Here is an 18839-nt window from a genome sequence, read left to right as displayed (position 1 = left end):
AGCGGAAGTTCATACCTGTAGAGGGGGTGTGGAATCAGAACGGTCGGGTGAGGGGTCTCGGGTCAGTTTTCACACCTGTGGAGGGGGTGGGGAATCAGAACGATCGTGGGGGGGGTTCTCGGGTCAGTTTTCACACCTGTGGAGGGGGTGGGGAATCAGAACGATCCGGGGGGGTCTCGGGTCAGTTTTCACACCTGTGGAGGGGGTGGGGAATCAGAACGATCGGGGTGGGGGGTTTCGGGTCAGTTTTCACACCTGTGGAGGGGGTGTGGAATCAGAACGGTCGGACGGGGGTTCAGTTTTCACACCTGTGCTGATGTTCTGAACACAGCAGTTGAGGGTGGGAGGGGGGGTCAGTTCTCTCAGGTCGTTACTGATGGGCTGCTCATGAATGGCGCTGTGGAATGGGAGAGTGCTGTCGTGAGAGGGTCTGTGTGTGTTGAGATCAGTATTTTAATACTTGTACTGTTTGACCATAAAACCTGGGAGCAGAATTAGGCCATTCAGCCCATCGAGTCTGCCCCACCATTCCATCATGCTGATTTATTATCACTCTCAACCCCATTCTTCTCCGCCTGTAACCTTTGACACCCTAGTCAAGAAACTGTCAGCCTCCTTCAGTCCCGGACTCTGTTTAGGCCTTTCAGTGTCTGATGGGTCTCAGTTAGATTCTCACTCCCCCTTTCATTCATTTAAATTCCAGCAAGTACAGGCCCAGTGCCATCCAACGCAACTCATACATTAACCCTTTCCTTCCCAGAAACATTCTACTTTTGTCCCAATTTAGTTCTGTTGTTCTCAGTAGATAGTTGGTGTTTGTAGATAACTGGAAGACACTGCCTGTCCTGTGTTCCTGTAGGATTTTGTGTGTTGATTTGGAAGTTGTGTCTTTCTGTCTCATCAAGTTGATTCCAAGAACCTGTTGTTGTAATGAAACGTGACCCACTACTGACTCTCCCGTTCCAGGTGGGCCAGTGCTTTTCAAGCATGTGAAGGTCGTTCACAACTCCCAGGAGCTGAACGGGACGCAGCGGGTGCTGCTTGATGACGTCCTCACTGCCCAGGAGTGTCGGGAGTTGTACCGCGTGGCCAACGTAAGTGGCCTGGTGCGTTGTCTCTCCGTCCCCGTCAGCGACACAGCCTCAGAGCCCATCCTTACTTCCAGCCCTGTCTCTCCTGTTTCCGTAGAGAATCGCCACGGAGGGGGACGGCTACCGAGGGAAGATGTCCCCTCACACACCCAATGAGCGCTTTGAGGGAGCAACAGTGTACCGGGCCCTGACGGTGAGACACGTTGTCAACTGTTCACTAAAAACAAAGCTGAGCTTAGCTGTTGTCTGCACGATGTTCCCTCTACATGAGTCCACTTGAGCAGCGGTCCCCAACCACCGGGCCGTGAGGAAACGATATGAGTCAGCTGCACCTTTTCTCATTCCCTGTCAGGCACTGTTGAAACACAGAAACATAGAAAATAGGTGCAGGAGTAGGCCATTCGGCCCTTCGAGCCTGCACCGCCATTTATTATGATCATGGCTGAACTTGAACATAGGGTTGCCAACTGTCCCGTACTTGCCGGGACATCCCATATATTGGACTAAATTGGTTTGTCCCGTACTTCCCTCGCTAAGGTAGAGCGTTCCTATGAAACCTTTCATGCCGAAATGGCGTAAAGCGAAGAAGCAATTACCATTAATTTATATGGGAAAAATTTTTGAGCGTTCCCAGACTCAAAAAAACTACCAAATCAAACCAAATAACACATAAGACCTAAAATAACACTAACATATAGTAAAAGCAGGAATGATAAGATAAATACACAGCCTATATAAAGTAGAAATAATGTATGTACAGTATAGTCGGGAAGATGAAGGCAAAACCGATTTGTGGGGAAAATATCGGCACGTCACGCATGTGCATGCAGGTGCCCGCGCAAGGCTTCATGGTCATGGTAGTCTTTCCTGGGGTAAAGTGTCCCAGGATTTGACTGCTACTTGTGTCCCTTATTTCAGAGTGAGAAAGTTGGCAACCCTAACTGTAAAAGACATGTTGAGGTGAGTTTAACCCCACTTGAACACCCCCCGCCCCCCCCCCGGTCGGCAAAAATATTGTCAATATTAAATGGGTCTGTGGTGCAAAAGAGGTTGGGGACCCCTGCACTTGTGCACAGGTGCAGGGAAACTGACAACGTCACAGGCGCAGGGAGACTCACAGGCGCAGGGAAACAGCCTCACAGGCGCCGGGAAACACAGCGTCACAGGCGCAGGGAGACTCACAGGCATAGGGAAACACAGCGTCACAGGCGCAGGGAAACTCACAGCGTCACAGGCGCAGGGAGACTCACAGGCGCAGGGAAACTGACAGCGTCACAGGCGCAGGGAAACTCACAGGCGCAGGGAGACTCACAGGCGCAGGGAAACAGCCTCACAGGCGCAGGGAAACACAGCGTCACAGGCGCAGGGAGACTCACAGGCATAGGGAAACACAGCGTCACAGGCGCAGGGAAACTCACAGCGTCACAGGCGCAGGGAAACACAGCGTCACAGGTGCAGGGAAACACAGCGTCACAGGCGCAGGGAAACTGACAACGTCACAGGCGCAGGGAAACTGACAGCGTCACAGACGCAGGGAAACTCACAGGCGCAGGGAGACTCACAGGCGCAGGGAAACAGCCTCACAGGCGCAGGGAAACACAGCGTCACAGGCGCAGGGAGACTCACAGGCGCAGGGAAACACAGCGTCACAGGCGCAGGGAAACTCAGACTGACAGTCCTAGTCCTGATGCTCCTGTACCTCCTTCCTGACGGTAGTGGTCAAAGAGATTGTGGGATCCTTAATGATACTTTGCGCCCTTTACAATGATCCTGGTAAATGTCACCATTTGGGAGGAGGGAGGGAGATCCTGGTGATCGTCTCAGCAGTTTTTACTGTCCTCTGTAAGTTCTTGCTGTCCGATGCCTTGCAGCTTCCGTACCACACAATGATGCAGCCGGTCAGGACAGGCTCGATGGTGCTCCTGTAGGAAGTTGTTGGAATGGGGTGCGGAGCCTTGCAATTCTTCAGTCTCCTCAGTGTAGAGGCTGCTGTGCCTTCCTGACTGGTGAGGAGGAGTTGTGGGTCTAAATTAGATCATCTATTATGTGCACTCCATGCAATTTACAACAGTACAGGCCCTTCAGCCCACAATGTTGTGCTGACCCCTTAATCGTACTCAACATCAATCTAACCCTTCCTTCCCACATAGTCCAACATCTTTTTATCATCCGTGTTTGAGTCTGTTAAATGCCCCTACCACCACCGCTAGCAAGGCATTCCGTGCACAAAACTTACCCCTGACATACCCCGATACTTCCCTCCAATCACTAAAATTACCCGACATACCCCTGTACCTCCCTCCAATCACTAAAATTACCCGACATATCCCTGTACTTCCCTCCAATCACTAAAATTACCCCTGACATACCCCTGTACTTCCCTCCAATCACTAAAATTATGCCCCCTTGTATTAGCCTTTTCCATAAGACCTTAAGACACAGGAGCAGAATTAGGCCATTTGGCCCATCGAGTCTGCTCTGCCATTCAACCATGGCTGATCCTTTTCCCCTCCTCAGCCCCACTCCACAGCCTTCACTCTGTAACCTTTGATGCTGTGTCCAGTCAAGAACCTATCAATCTCTGCCTTACACCTAATGACCTGGCCTCCACAGCTGCATGTGGAAATAAATTACACAAATTCACCACCCTCTGGCTAAAGAAACTTGTCTGCATCCATTTTAAATAGACGCCCTCTATCCTGAAGCTGTGCCCTCTTGTCCTAGACTTGCCCACGATCAGAAATATCGTTTCCACATCTACTCTGTCTTGGCCTTCCAACATTCAAAAGGTTTCAATGAGATCCCCCCCTCCCCCATCCAGCGAGTACAGACCCAGAGCCATCAAACATTCCTCGTATGATAATCCTTTCACTCCTGGAATCATCCTTGTGAACCTCCTGTGAACCCTCTCCAATGCCAGCAAATCTTTTCCACAATGAGGGGCCCAAAACTGTTCACAATACTCAAGGTGAGGCCTCACCGGTGCCTTATAAAGACTCAGCATCACATCCTTGTTCTTGTATTCTAGACCTCTTGAAATGAATGCTAACATGACATTTGCCTTCCTCAACACCGACTCAACCTGCAAGTTAACCTTCAGGGTGTTGTGCAGAAGGACTCCCAAGTTCCTTTGCATCTCCAATTTTTGGAATTTCTCCCCATTTAGAAAATAGTTTGCACATTTATTTCTATTACCAAAGTGCATGACTATAAATTTTCCAACATTGAATTTCATTTGCCATTTTCTTGCCCATTCTCCTCATCTGTCTAAGTGCTTCTGCATCATACCTATTTCCTCAACACTACCTGCCCTTCCACCAGTCTTCGTATCCTCTGCAAACTTGGCAACAAGGCCGTCTATTCTGTCATCTCAATCATTTATATACAGCATAAAAAGAAATAGTTCCAACAGCAACCCCTGCGGAACACCACTAGTCACTGGCAGCCAACCAGACAAGGATCCTTTTATTCCCATTTGCTGCCTCCTACCAACCAGCCATTGCTTTAACCACCTTAGTAACTTTCCTGTAATACCATGGGCTCTTAACTTGGTAAGCAGCCTCATGTGTGGCACCTTGTCAAAGGCCTTCTGAAAGTCCAAATATACAACATCCACTACATTTCCCTTTATCAATCCTACTTTTAATCTCCTCAAAGAATTCCAACAGGTTCATCAGGCAGGATTTTCCCTGAAGGAAACCATGCTGACTTTGTCCTATCTTTTCCTGTGTCACCAAGAACTCTATCACCTCATCCTTAACTTGAGGTCAGGCTAACTGGTCTATAACAGCGGTCCCCAATCACCGGGCCGCGGACCAGTACCGGGCCGCAGAGCATTTGCTACCGGGCCGCGAGGAAACGGTATGAGTCAGCTGCACCGTTCCTCATTCCCTGTCACGCCCACTGTTGAGCTTGAACGCATGCGAGGTCATTACCCGCGCGTCATCCATGTCAGCGCGGGAAGAAGATCAAATCCTCGAGCTTGCAAATGACGGCGGGCTGAAAAGTACGTTTGACATAACATCTCTGCCGGCATTCTGGATCAAAGTCAAGGCTAAATATCCTGAGATAGCCACGAAAGCACTGAAAACGTTGCTTCCATTTCCAACATATCTCTGCAATGAATGCAACGAGAACTAAATTGCGGAATAGACTGGACATAAGGAACCCCCTTCGAGTATCGCTGTCTCCCATCACCCCTCGATAGGACCGTGTTGTTGCAGGAAAACAAGTCCAGGGCTCCCACTGATTCAGCGATATTGGTGTGTTGCAATGATTTTATATGTTCATACGGGGAAAATATGTGCCGTGTGTTTAATATCCAAATGTTACTTAAAATGTTATGATGCTATTGACTGATAAGTGACGTATATAACCATATAACAATTACAGCACGGAAATAGGTGATCTCGGCCCTTCTAGTCCGTGCTGAAAGCTATTCTCACCTAGTCCCACCGACCTGCACTCAGCCCATAACCTTCCATTCCTTTCCTGTCCATATACCTATCCAATTTTTCTTTAAATGATAATATCGAACCTGCCTCTACCACTTCTACTGGAAGTTCGTTCAACACTTACTTCAAGCTCCCCCATCCTCCCCTGATGATTGACTTATCACTATATTCATTGCGAGGAAAATATGCGCTGTGTGTTTAATATTAAATTCGTTAGATAAACCCTTTTAGAAACAAAATTGAATGTATTAGCCCCTTATTACCAATATTCCGGTCATGATTAACACCCCCCCCCGAACAGAATCGCCAAAAACGGTTTGCAGAGAATAATATCGGCAGGTACACACATGCTCAGGTCACGCATGCGCACTGGTGCCCGCGCAAGGCTTCATGGTCATTGTAGTCTTTCTCACGGTAAACCCAATGTATTTTTTGACTGCTATTCTTGTCCGTTGGCAACCCTACCCCCTTCCCCCGGGTCGGCCGGTCCGCAAGAGTATTGTCGATATTAAAACGGTCCACAGCGCAAAAAAGGTTGGGGACCCCTGGTCTATAATTTCATTTCTGCTGCCACCCTCCTTTCTTAAAGAGGGGAGTGACATTTGCTATTTTCCAGTGCTCTGGCACCATGCCAGAGTCCGATGATTTTTGAAAAATCAATACTAATACATCCACAATCTCTTTCAGAATCCTAGGGTGCAGTTCATCTGGTCCAGGTGACTTATGTACTCTTAGTCTTCTCCGTTGTCATAGTAACTGCACTCACTTCTCTTCCCTCACACCCTTCAACGTCTGACACACTGCTAGTACCATTCACAGTAAAGACTGAAGCAAAGTGCTTATTTAGTTCATCTGCCATCTTCTTGGCCCCTGTTATTATTTGTCCAGCCTCATTTTCTAGTGGCACTATATCCACTCTTGTCTCTCTTTTATTTTTTATATGAAAAAGCATTTACTTTTCACTTTGATGTTGTTTGGTAGCTTGCTTTCATATTTCATCTTTACCCTTCTAATGAGTCTTACAGTTGCTCTCTGTAGGGTTTTAAAAGCTTCCCAATCCTCTATCTTTCTTCCCTAGGAAAAAGTCTCTGGCTATCCCCTCGATCTCTGTCTCTGATCAACTTGTACATCTTTATCAAGTCACCTCTCATTCTCCGCTCCAAAGAGTAAAACCCCTAGCTCACTCAACCTCTCATCATAAGACATACTCTCTAGTCCAGGCAGCGTCCTGGAAAATCTTTGCACCTTTTCTAAAGCTTCCACATCTTTCCTATAATGAGGCGACCAGAACCGAACACAGTATTCTGAGTGTGGTCTAACCAGGCTTTTAACGAGTTGCAGCATTACCTCACAGCAAAATATCAACATAAATCTTTGAAATTTATGCAGGGAACTTTCAGGAAAACAAAACTCCATTTTAGTACAAAATGCTGGTGTTGTAGTGAGGTAGTGATTGGGGTTGTGCTGGGTTCTTCCAGAACCGAATGGTTGAGGAAAAGGAGCTGCTGATGTGGGACTGGAGGTTTCCTCCTGTGCGATTGTAGCTGTGAGAAGGTGGCCTGTTGGGGGTCTTTGATAAATGCTGCCCTGTAGAAACTAACCGTGCTGGGGAGAGATGTGCCTGTGACGTTTTGCTCAGAGTCCACTGCGCTATGCAGCTTTTTAATTTCCTGCACATTCAAATTGCCGTACCCAGGACATGATGCAGCCTGTCAGGGTATGTTCAAAACTTCTGTGGAAGTTTAAACACGCGGAATTCTGCAGATACTGGAAATCCAGAGCAACACACAAAATGGTGGAGGAACTCAGTAGGTCAGGCAGCATCTATGGAAAAGAGTAAACAGTCGATGGTTTGAACCAGTCAAACCAGTCTTCAGGACTGGAAAGGAAAGGGGAATAAAATGGTGGGGAGGGGTGGGAGAAGGGAGGATAGTGAAAAGGTGATAGATGAAGCCAAGTGGTTGGAAAGATAAAGGGCTGAGGAGGAGGGAATCTTATTCAAGTACACCACAGGAGAAAGGGAAGGAGGGAGGAGGGAAGCTGGGCGAGGTGATAGGTGGGTTACATGAGGTAGGAGGCTAGAATGGGGAATAGAAGAAGAGGGGAGGAGGAGAGAAAAAGTTTGTATTACTGGAAGAAGAAATCAGTCTCTGCCATCAGGTTAGGGACCACCTGGAGAGAATATAAGGTGTTGCTCCTCCACCCCGAGTGTGGCCTTATTTTGGCACAAGAGGAGGTGACGGACCGACATGTTGGAATGGGAATTAAAATGTTTGACCCCCGGGATAGGCAGGAGCAAATGAGGTACTTGAGTATAAGAAATGCAAGAGAACACTTCAGAAAGAAATCATGGGGGCTAAAAGAAGACATGAGGTTGCCCTAGCAGACAAGGTGAAGGAGAATCCTTAGGGAATCTACAGGTATGTGAAGAGCAAAAGGATTTCAAGGGACAAAATTGGTCCCCTGGAAGACCAGAATGGTAATCCATGCATGGAGCCAAAAGAGATGGGGCAGAGCTGAAATAGATTTTTGCATCTGTGTTTACTCAGGAGATAGAAACATAGAAACATAGAAAATAGGTGCAGGAGTAGGCCATTCGGCCCTTCGAGCCTGCACCGCCATTTATTATGATCATGGCTGATCATCCAACTCAGAACCCAGCCTTCCCTCCATACCCCCTGACCCCTGTAGCCACAAGGGCCATATCTAACTTCCTTTTAAACATAGCTAATGAACTGGCCTCAACAGTTTGCTGTGGCAGAGAATTCCACAGATTCACCACTCTCTGTGTGAAGAAGTTTTTCCTAACCTCGGTCCTAAAAGGCTTCCCCTCTATCCTCAAACTGTGACCCCTCGTTCTAGACCTCCCCAACATCGGGAACAATCTTCCTGCATCTAGCCTGTCCAATCCCTTTAGGATCTTATACGTTTCAATCAGATCCCCCCTCAATCTTCTAAATTCCAACGAGTACAAGCCCAGTTCATCCAGTCTTTCTTCATATGAAAGACCTGCCATCCCAGGAATCAATCTGGTGAACCTTCTTTGTACTCCCTCTATGGCAAAGATGTCTTTCCTCAGATTAGGGGACCAAAACTGCACACAATACTCCAGGTGTGGTCTCACCAAGGCCTTGTACAACTGCAGTAGTACCTCCCTGCTCCTGTACTCGAATCCTCTCGCTATAAATGCCAGCATACCGTTCGCCTTTTTCACCGCCTGCTGTACCTGCATGCCCACTTTCAATGACTGGTGTATAATGACACCCAGGTCTCGTTGCACCTCCCCTTTTCCTAATCGGCCACCATTCAGATAATAATCTGTTTTCCTATTTTTGCCACCAAAGTGGATAACTTCACATTTATCCACATTAAATTGCATCTGCCATGAGTTTGCCCACTCACCCAACCTATCCAAGTCACCCTGCATCCTCTTAGCATCCTCCTCACTGCTAACACTGCCACCCAGCTTCGTGTCATCCGCAAACTTGGAGATGCTGCATTTAATTCCCTCATCCAAGTCATTAATATATATTGTAAACAACTGGGGTCCCAGCACTGAGCCTTGCGGTACCCCACTAGTCACCGCCTGCCATTCTGAAAAGGTCCCGTTTATTCCCACTCTTTGCTTCCTGTCTGCTAACCAATTCTCCACCCACACCAATACCTTACCCCCAATACCGTGTGCTTTAAGTTTGCACACTAATCTCCTATGTGGACACAGAGTCTATGGAATTGAGGTTGTGCCGCAGCGAGGTCATAGACCCTATACAGATTACGGAGGAGAAGGTGTTTGCTGTCTTTGGGTGAATTAGGGTGGATAAATCCCCAGAGCACGACGAGGTGTTCCCTCGGACTCTGTGGGAGGCAAGTGCAGAAATTGCAGGGCTCCAGCGGAAATATTTGAAACGTCTGTTCAAGGGGAACATGAGGGGAGGTTCTTCACTCAGAGGGTGGTGGGAGTGTGGAACGAGCTGCCTGGGCAAGTGCTGGATGTGGGGATGATTTTAACATGTGGATAGGGTACAGTGGGCCATAATCTGGGTGCAGGTCGACGAGACTAGGCAGATTAATCTCGCATGGACCAGATGGGGCTGTTTCTGTTCCATGACTCCACAGATACTGGCCTGCCTTCCTCGTGACTGTATCAGTATTCTGGGCACAGAACAGGTCATCTGATAGGTTAATGCCCAGGAGTTTAAAGGTACACCCTCTCCACCACCGATTTTCCCAGTGCAGCCTGTCACCATATCCCAGACAGCAGTCTGGCATGGGGACGGAGAGACATACTACAACACCCACAGGTTCAAAAGTCAGGAGTTTATGCTGCAACTTCATAAAACTAGTTAGGCCGCATCTGGAGTATTGTATACAATTCTGGTTACCCCATTTTTGGAAGGATGTCGAGGCTTAGGAGAGGGTGCAGAAGAGGTTCAACAAATGTTGCCTGGATTAGAGGGCATGAGCTTATCATGAGAACCTGGTCGTTTTCTCTGCAGTGCTGGAGGCTGAGGGGAGATCTGATAGAGGTTTATAAGATTATGAGAGGCAGAGATAGAATAGACAGACAGTATTGATCTCCCATGGTTGAAATGTGTAATACCAGAGGACATGCATTTAAGGTGAGAGGAGGTAATTTCACAGGAGGTGTGAGGGGTGATTTTTTTACACACAGAGGGGTGGGTGTTTGGAATTTGCTCCCTGGGGTGGTGGTAGAGGCAGATACATTCGAGACTTTTAAGAGACGTTTTGATAGGCAGATGGATGTGAGGAAAACGGAAGGACATGGACATTGTGTGGGCAGAAGAGGTTAGTTTAGTTGGCCATTTGATTACTGATTTAATTGATTCAGCATTGTGGGCTGAAGGGCCTGTTCCTGTACTTGACTATACTGTTCTATGTTCACTCACGGTGACTGTAACATTCTGTTATTGTTTTACCTTATTCCACCTCAGTTCACTGTGTAATGATCGGTTAGTACGACTGGTATGCCAGACAAACTTCTCACTGTTATCTCAGTACATATGACAATCTTAAATCATTTTTGATTGTAAGGACAGTTTTCCACCCTCCCTCGGTACAATTAGAGTATAAGATTGGAACTGAATTAGGCCATTCGTCTCATTGAGTCTGCTCAGTCTGTCATAACTGATTTATTATTCTTCCCAACCCCATTCTCCTGCCCTCTCCCCATAACCTTTGACACCCTTAATAATCAAGAACCTATCAACCTCTGCTTCAAATATACCCAACGATCTGGTCTCCACAGCCATTTGTGGCAGTGAATTCCACACATTTACCACCTTCTGGCTAAAGAAATTCCTCGCTATGGCCGTCTCTCTATTGAGAGGTTGTGGCCTCTGGTCCTAGACTCCCCCACTACAGGAAACATCCTCTCCACATCCACTCTATCTTGGCCTTTCAGTGAGATCCCCTGTCTCTTCTAAACTCCAGTGAGTACAGACCCAGAGCAGTCAAATGATCCGCATATGTTAATCCTTTCATTCCTGGAATCATTCTCCAATGCCAGCACATTTTTTTTTGCTAATGGTGCATGTGCCAGTGGTTAACTAGTTCTGATCTGCTGTCTTTCAGTACGGATTCGAGGGCCGGATCTCGATGCGTGCAGCTAAGCTGTTCTATGACGTGAGTGAGAGGGTTCGCCGGATTGTCCAGTCTTACTTCATGCTGAACTCCACCCTCTACTTCTCGTTCACACACCTGGTGTGCCGCACGGCCATCGAAGGTAAGGCCGTTCTCTTCTCCCCTTAGTGTGGCGCCACTGTAGCGTAGCGGTCAGTACGACACTCTTACCACTCGGGGCATTTCACAGTTCAGTTCTGCTGTCCCCTGTGATGAGTTTCTAAGCCTTTCCCATGCGTTTGAGGGTTTCCTCCGGATGCACGATTAGCTCCCACAGTCCAGAGACGTACTGGTTTGTAGATTCACTGGTCATTGTAAGTGATCCGGTGATTAGGGTCGGGTCAAGTCAGTGGGGTGCTAGACGATGCAGTTCGTTGGAGACTAATAATGATTTCAGGATGTATATTCTATACATTTCTCTGACATTAAATGTACCTATTGAAATAAGTCAAAGTCAGCATGGTTTCTGTAAAGGGAAATCTTGCCTGACAAATCTGTTAGAGTCCGTGGAAGTAACAAGCAGGGTGGAGAAAGGAGAGGCAGTGGATGTCATTTACATGGATTTTCAGAAGGCATTTGATAAGGTGCCACACATGAGGCTGCTTAACAATATAAAATCCTATGGTGTTACAGGAAAGATACTGGTGTGGATAGAGGAATGGCTGACAGGCAGCAGGCAGTGAATGGGAATAAAAGGAGCCTTTTCTGGTTGGCTGCCAGTGGCTAGTGGTGTTCCTCAGGGGTCAGTATTGGGACTGTTACTTTTCACATTGTTTGTCAATGATTTAGATAATGGGATTGATGGCTTTGTGGTAAAGTTTGCAGATGATACAAAGATAGGTGGAGGGGTAGGAAGTGCTGAGGAAGCAATGTGATTATAGCAGGACTTAGACAAATTGGAAGAATGGGCAAAAAAGTGGCAGATGGAATACAGTGTTGGAAAATGTACGATAATGCTTTTTGGTAAAAGGAGCAAAAGTACAGACTATTATAGGAATGGGGAGAAGGTTCAAACATCAGAGGTGCAGAGAGACTTAGGAGTCCTCATACAAGGCTCCCAGAAGGTTGAGTCTGTGGTAAAGAAGGCAAATGCAATGTTGGCATTTATTTCAAGGAGAACAGAATATAAAAACAAGAAATAATGCTGAGCCTTTGTAAGACACTAGTCAGGCCGCACTTGGAGTATTGTCAACAGTTTTGGGCCCTGTATCTCAGAAAAGATGTGTTGTGATTGGAAAAGTCATGGAGGATGATTCCAGGAATGAAGGGGTTAACACGAGCATTTGGCAGCTTTGGGCCTGTACTCACCGGAATTTAGAAGAACGTGGGGGATCTCATTGAAACCTATAGAATGTTGAAAGGACTAGATAGGGTGGATGTGGAGAGGATATTTCCTATGGTGGGGGGGTATCCAGAACTGGAGGGCACAGCCTCAAAATTGAGGGGTGAACTTTAGAACAGAGTTGAGGGGGTGCAATAATAAGAGTTTTCATGATGGGAGATTTTAATTTCCTAAATATTGATTGGCATCTCCCTAGAGCAAGGGGTTTAGATGGGGTGGAGTTTATTAGGTGTGTTCAGGAAGGTTTCTTGACACAATATGGAGGAGGGAGGGAGGGAGGGGTTCTTGACCGGTGGGATTGTCGGGGGGAGGGGGAGGGGGTGTTGACCGGCGGGATTGTACAGGGGAGGGAGAGGGTGATGACCGGTTGGATTGTCCGGGGGAGGGAGGGAGGGAGTGATGACCGATTGGATTGTCCAGGGGAGGGAGGGAGGGGGTGATGACCGGTTGGATTGTCCAGGGGAGGGAGGGGGTGATGACCGGTGGGATAGTCTGGGGGAGAGAGGGAGGGAGGGGCTGTTGACCGGTTGGATTGTCTGGGGGAGGGAGGGAGGGAGTGATGACCGATTGGATTGTCCGAGGGAGGGAGGGAGGGGGTGATGACCGATGGGATTGTCTGGTGGGGGAGGGGGTGATGACCGGTGGGATTGTCCGGGGGGGAGGGGGTGATGACCGTTGGGATTGTCCGGGGGAGGGAGGGAGGGGGTGATGACCGGTTGGATTGTCCGAGGGAGGGAGGGGGTGATGACCGGTTGGATTGTCCGAGGGAGGGAGGGGGTGATGACCGGTTGGATTGTCCGGGGGGGGGAGGGGGTGATGACCGGTTGGATTGTCCGAGGGAGGGAGGGGGTGATGACCGGTTGGATTGTCCGGGGGAGGGAGGGAGGGGGTGATGACCGGTGGGATTGTCCGGGGGAGGGAGGGAGGGGGTGATGACCGGTGGGATTGTCCGGGGGAGGGAGGGAGGGGCGGGGTGATGACCGGTGGGATTGTCCGGGGGAGGGAGGGAGGGGCGGGGTGATGACCGGTGGGATTGTCCGGGGGAGGGAGGGAGGGGCGGGGTGATGACCGGTGGGATTGTCTGGGGGAGGGAGGGGGTGATGACCGGTGGGATTGTCTGGGGGAGGGAGGGAGGGAGGGGGTGATGACCGGTGGGATTGTCTGGGGGAGGGAGGGAGGGAGGGGGTGATGACCGGTGGGATTGTCTGGGGGAGGGAGGGAGGGAGGGAGGGGGTGATGACCGGTGGGATTGTCTGGGGGAGGGAGGGAGGGAGGGGGTGATGACCGGTGGGATTGTCCGGGGGAGGGAGGGAGGGGGTGATGACCGGTGGGATTGTCCGGGGGAGGGAGGGAGGGGGTGATGACCGGTGGGATTGTCCGGGGGAGGGAGGGAGGGAGGGGGTGATGACCGGTGGGATTGTCCGGGGGAGGGAGGGAGGGGGTGATGACCGGTGGGATTGTCCGGGGGAGGGAGGGAGGGGGTGATGACCGGTTGGATTGTCTGTCTCTCCATTATCCTCGCTGAAGTATTTTCTTCCTCAGCGTTTGCCACTCTGAACCGTTGTCGATTAACACCGTCACTCACTGGCTCCTGACCACAATTCATTAACCCTCTCCTGTATGTTGTGCTGGAATGCATAAGCAATGTCACACATTAGTGGGTAAAACGTGTGAACTCCTTGCAGACTGTGATGGCAATTGAAAGCTGATCGATCATTGACGACACTAATTGTTAGGCTACTGTGTTGATGAGAGCACGGAGCAGAACTCAGACCCTCCTGGCTGATCTGTTATCCCTCTCAACCCCATTCTCCAGCCTTCTCCCCATAACCTTTGACACCCTCACTAATCAAGAACCTGTCAGCCTCTGATTTAAATATACCGAATGTCTTGGTCTCCACAGCTGCCTGAGGCTGTGAATTGCACAAATTCAGCAGTTTCTGGCTAAAGAAATTCCTCCTCATCTCTGTTCCAAATGAACATCCCTCTACTCTGAGGCTGAGCACTCTTGTCCTAAACACTTCCACCTCAGGAAACAGCATCTGCACATCCGCTGTATCGAGGCCGCTCAGTATTCGATAGGATTCACCCACCCTCCTTCCCGTTCAGAGACTCTTCTCCTCGCACCACCTTCCGCACAGTGACACAGACAATGCTACAGGATGTGTTGTTCATGGTTTTCCTGCTGTTGTCAATGGCATTCTAGGTCAACAGGACAATCGCAACGACCTTAGTCACCCAATCCACGCCGACAACTGCCTCCTGGACCCCGACGCACAGGAGTGTTGGAAGGAGCCGCCTGCCTACACACACCGCGACTACAGGTATCACCCCCCCACACACACACACCGCGACTACAGGTATCACCCCCCCACACACCGTGACTACAGGTATCACCCCCCCACACACACACACCATGACTACAGGTATCATCCCCCCCACACACACACACTGCGACTACAGGTATCACCACCCCCCCACACACACCATGACTACAGGTATCATCACCCCCCCACACACACCGCGACTACAAGTATCACCACCCCCCCACACACACTGCGACTACAAGTATCACCACCCCTCCACACCCCCCACTCACTGAGCAGCCGCGCGACCCCCCCCAGCACAGTGTGACCACACACACAGCCTATGTATATCTCTGACTGCTGTCGTGTTGTCAGTGTTTCCTCTCCCCTCCGTCCAGTACGCCAGTAACAGTTCCTGCTTTCTCTGCAGTGCCATCCTCTATTTGAATGGAGATTTTGAAGGCGGTGAATTTATATTCACCGAAGCTGATGCTAAAACAATCACGGTGAGTGTGTCCTTCTGCCAACCCCTTTCCTCTCCTCTGCTCAGTGGGCATCCTCTGTTCTGTCCTCCGGAAAGGCTTCCTGCTGTTCTAAAACTTTTGAGCGGAGAATTGGACTCAATTTCACAATGTACCTTGTTCTGAATCAGCATCATATGGTTTATCTGCACTGCACTTTCTCTGTAACTGTTACATTTCATTCTGTCGTCGTTTCCTGTTGTTCTGCCCTCGCTGTGCTTCCAACCCTGATGAATGGGTTCATTCCCCTCCATAGATGCTGCCTGACCTGCTAAGTCTCTCCAGCATTCTGTGTAATGATCTGATCTGTCAGACTAGCTTTTCACTGGATTGTGGTTCAGTAACAAAACTAATTTTCTTCCTTGCCCCCTTCTGTCCCCCCATCTGCCCCATTTCTCCCCACTTCCCCGTCTCCCTTCCCTTCCTCCCCCGCCCCCCCCCATAGGCCGCGGTGAAGCCGCGCTGTGGAAGGGTGGTGAGCTTCTCCTCGGGGGGAGAGAACCCTCACGGGGTGATGGCTGTCACCCGGGGTCAGAGATGTGCTGTCGCTCTTTGGTTCACCCTCAACCCCCGCTTCCGCGAGCAGGTGAGTCCAGCGCAGTCTGGGGGGGGGGCGGAGGGAGAGGTGTAGGGGTAATGGTTTGGGTCAGGGGTCTGGGGGGAAGGTGGAAAGGAGAGGAGGGAGGAAGAAGAGGTGTGGGGGTAATTTCCCAACCAATTTCCCCCGAGATCAATAAAGTATGACTATGACTATGACTAATGGTTTGGGTCTGGGTGTAGGGGTCAGTGGGTGTGAGCCAGACACTGACAACACCCCCTCAGTGTCCCTGTTCTCACATAGTTGCCTCCCTTTGCCCCACAGGAGCGGATCCGGGCCGACGAGGTGGTTCAGCTCATCTCTCTCCAACAGAGTTTGGACAACAAATTCCATATAAACCCACGAGATGAATTATGAATCCTGGTTTAGAATATATTTATTTAAATCTCTGGCAACCCCCGTAGAAATTCTAATTTTCTGTAAAAAGATTATTTAAGTTTTAAACTTCACAGTGTGAGCACATCAATTGTTCTGCCTCAGGAGGTAGTTCCAGGTATGTCCGGTCTGCGGATGGTGTCTGCTTCACAGGCAGACTCGTTCCCTGGCCATTCACCTCCCGTTCCCCATCGTCACCACTGACAACAGAGCTTCATTCCATCACTAGCCAGCCTGTCCCATCGGGGAGCGTGCAACTGAATGGTGGAAAGCTTCACTCGGCGTCAGATGGTCGGTGTGGAGGGAAACTCATTCTGAAGTGCAGACGATACGAAATTCCCATGGCTCTGGAGATGAGGAGTTGTGCCCCGACTGCGCCACACCCTAGGGAAGGCGACGGGGTCACTGTGGTGTGTTCTGAGTTTGTGGTCTGGTTTATCTGAGTGCAATGTATTTACACCCTGCACAGGAATTTATGATATTGTGGTTAACAGATTATTTATAAAATGAATATTTTGCAGATACTATGGAAATGTATTATGTTGGTGAGTCTGTGAAGTGTGTGGGCTTCACTGTCACCAGTCTTGGGTAGCGTAAGTGGCCTCACACCCCACTCTGGGACTGTTCATTTGTTTTGCCCCTCTGGGTCAATGCCAGGATTTGGATGGGTTTCACAATGCTGAGGTTTGTAGCAATGATAATGTACTGTGATTTGGTCTCAAGACTCCAGATTGCTTAATGTCATTTCCAGTACACAAGTCTAAAGGTGAACAAAATAACTATTACTCTGGATCTGATTCAGCACAAAAAAGGGACACTAACAATAAATTCATAAGATAGCTTATATCCATAGATTGAGTGGCCGTACAGGAGATGATAAAGTGGAGGGTGGGTTAGTGGGTGGAGGTGTTCGTCAGTCTTGGGGAAAGTAACTGTTTTTGAGTCTGGTGGTCCTGGCGTGGGACAAACAGGCCATGAGCAGGGTGGGTGGGATCCTTCATGATGTTACTGGGCCTTTTCTCTGTATTTGCTGGGGTAGGTTGGTGCAGGTGATGTGGTGGGCAGTCTTGATCCGTTGTAGTGCCTTGTCCCTGTTACCTGGTCTGTCTGATCAACTCCCTGCTTCCTGTACCCTTCTAGCAACTGGGGGGATGACACGGGTTACTGGTTCATATTATTTGAATATATGATGAGAATTTTTAAAGATTAATACTTTGTGAAAAGTGAAAGACTTGAATCTATGAATAAAAGTTAAAATTCAGCTGTGTGTGGCCATTTCTGTTGCACAGAATACATGTTTAGTACACCGCAGGACAGGTCCTACTGCTGATGACATTCAAAGGTTAATTTAGTATCAAAGCATACAACTTGAAATTCTTCTTCTCCAGGTAGCCATGAAACCAAGAAAAGAAAGGCAGCATGATCATTAACCCCAAAAAACTCCCCCTCCCTGCACTGAAGAAAAACAGAACAGGGTCACGTGATCGGCAACAATGAATTATCAATTATAAAAACAAACATTTATTAAACTCCACTCAACAAATAGCATTCAAGCGACTAACTTAACCAGAAGTTAACTGCTATATGGCAACTCTGAAACAGTTCTTAAAGTGGTAAATTCAAAAGTCCAATTGATTCACAGAGTCAATAAGGAGAGACTTCTGGAAACGAATTTCTTCAAAGACGTGACGTTACTGCTGATTCTCCAAAGCATTCACGACGAAGGAAATAAAACCGCTTAAAGGAACTGACCTTTTGCTGGGGACTTCTCTGCTCTTGCGGCAGTTATCTCAGATACAGGCCACCATTTCTGAAACTAATCCTCAATAAGGTCAATCCTTTATAAAACCACCAAAGGACTCCAACTTTATTCCGATCCTTCAGGTTCACAGCCTTTAATAAAGTCTTCACTCTCCAGTACTGAAAAGGGAAAATTATAGATGCAACACACAAACCTGGCAGTAATTGGTGAAACTGCCAGCACCAATCTTTGCACTTTAAAATAGACAGGAAAACAAAACTGCGTCATGACAAATGCGCGGCATAACGGAGTAACTAACAAAGCAAACAACAACTCAACTGAAACTAACTGCATCACCAGTGTTTCCCTTTATATACCTGTTGAGAGCAGGTCATCATGTGACCTCCACAAGACCATTACATCATGACCACTAGTCACCAGTGTTATGTACCCCGTAACTAGGTTGCCAAACCAGCAGAAATGGATCACTCAGTTGGAGTCTGGAGTACTAGAACTAAGAAAGTTTTATTAAAGAAACGAGCAACACAGTAATCGGAAGGATAATAAATGCAACAGTTCAGCGATGATAAACGCACATGTGCACAGAATTAAGATAACAGCATCAATCAAGCTCTATCGTTGTCTAGGGGTAAATGACCAAATTTCAAAATGACTCAAAGTTCAGTCCAGTTCAGTTCGCAGTAATCGTTGCCATGGCGATGGACAACGTGGGGGAAGAGAGAGATAGAACAGGAACAACTGATCATTCAG

At 48.6% G+C, this 18839-nt stretch overlaps 1 protein-coding gene across 2 annotated transcripts in view; it reads left to right on the top strand.

Moving 5' to 3' along the window:
- Window positions 1–17602, top strand: part of p3h2 (prolyl 3-hydroxylase 2) — a 114023-nt gene extending 96421 nt beyond the window's left edge. Inside the window, exons 10-16 of one of the 2 annotated variants that reach the window (XM_063045246.1) lie at window positions 967–1094; window positions 1189–1284; window positions 11138–11288; window positions 14734–14851; window positions 15264–15339; window positions 15800–15940; window positions 16217–17602. In XM_063045246.1, the coding sequence (XP_062901316.1) occupies window positions 967–1094; window positions 1189–1284; window positions 11138–11288; window positions 14734–14851; window positions 15264–15339; window positions 15800–15940; window positions 16217–16309 (803 nt within the window). In that variant the 3' untranslated portion in view covers window positions 16310–17602. The remainder of the gene's footprint in view (window positions 1–966; window positions 1095–1188; window positions 1285–11137; window positions 11289–14733; window positions 14852–15263; window positions 15340–15799; window positions 15941–16216) is intronic. The other variant, XM_063045247.1, reaches the window with a different exon arrangement.
- Window positions 17603–18839: the final 1237 nt, after the last annotated feature.

This window comes from Mobula hypostoma, chromosome 4 (genome assembly GCF_963921235.1).
Source record: "Mobula hypostoma chromosome 4, sMobHyp1.1, whole genome shotgun sequence".
Lineage (NCBI taxonomy): Eukaryota > Metazoa > Chordata > Chondrichthyes > Myliobatiformes > Myliobatidae > Mobula > Mobula hypostoma.
Note: the sequence above shows the minus strand (reverse complement) of the source record. Positions and strands in the feature narration are given on the sequence as shown.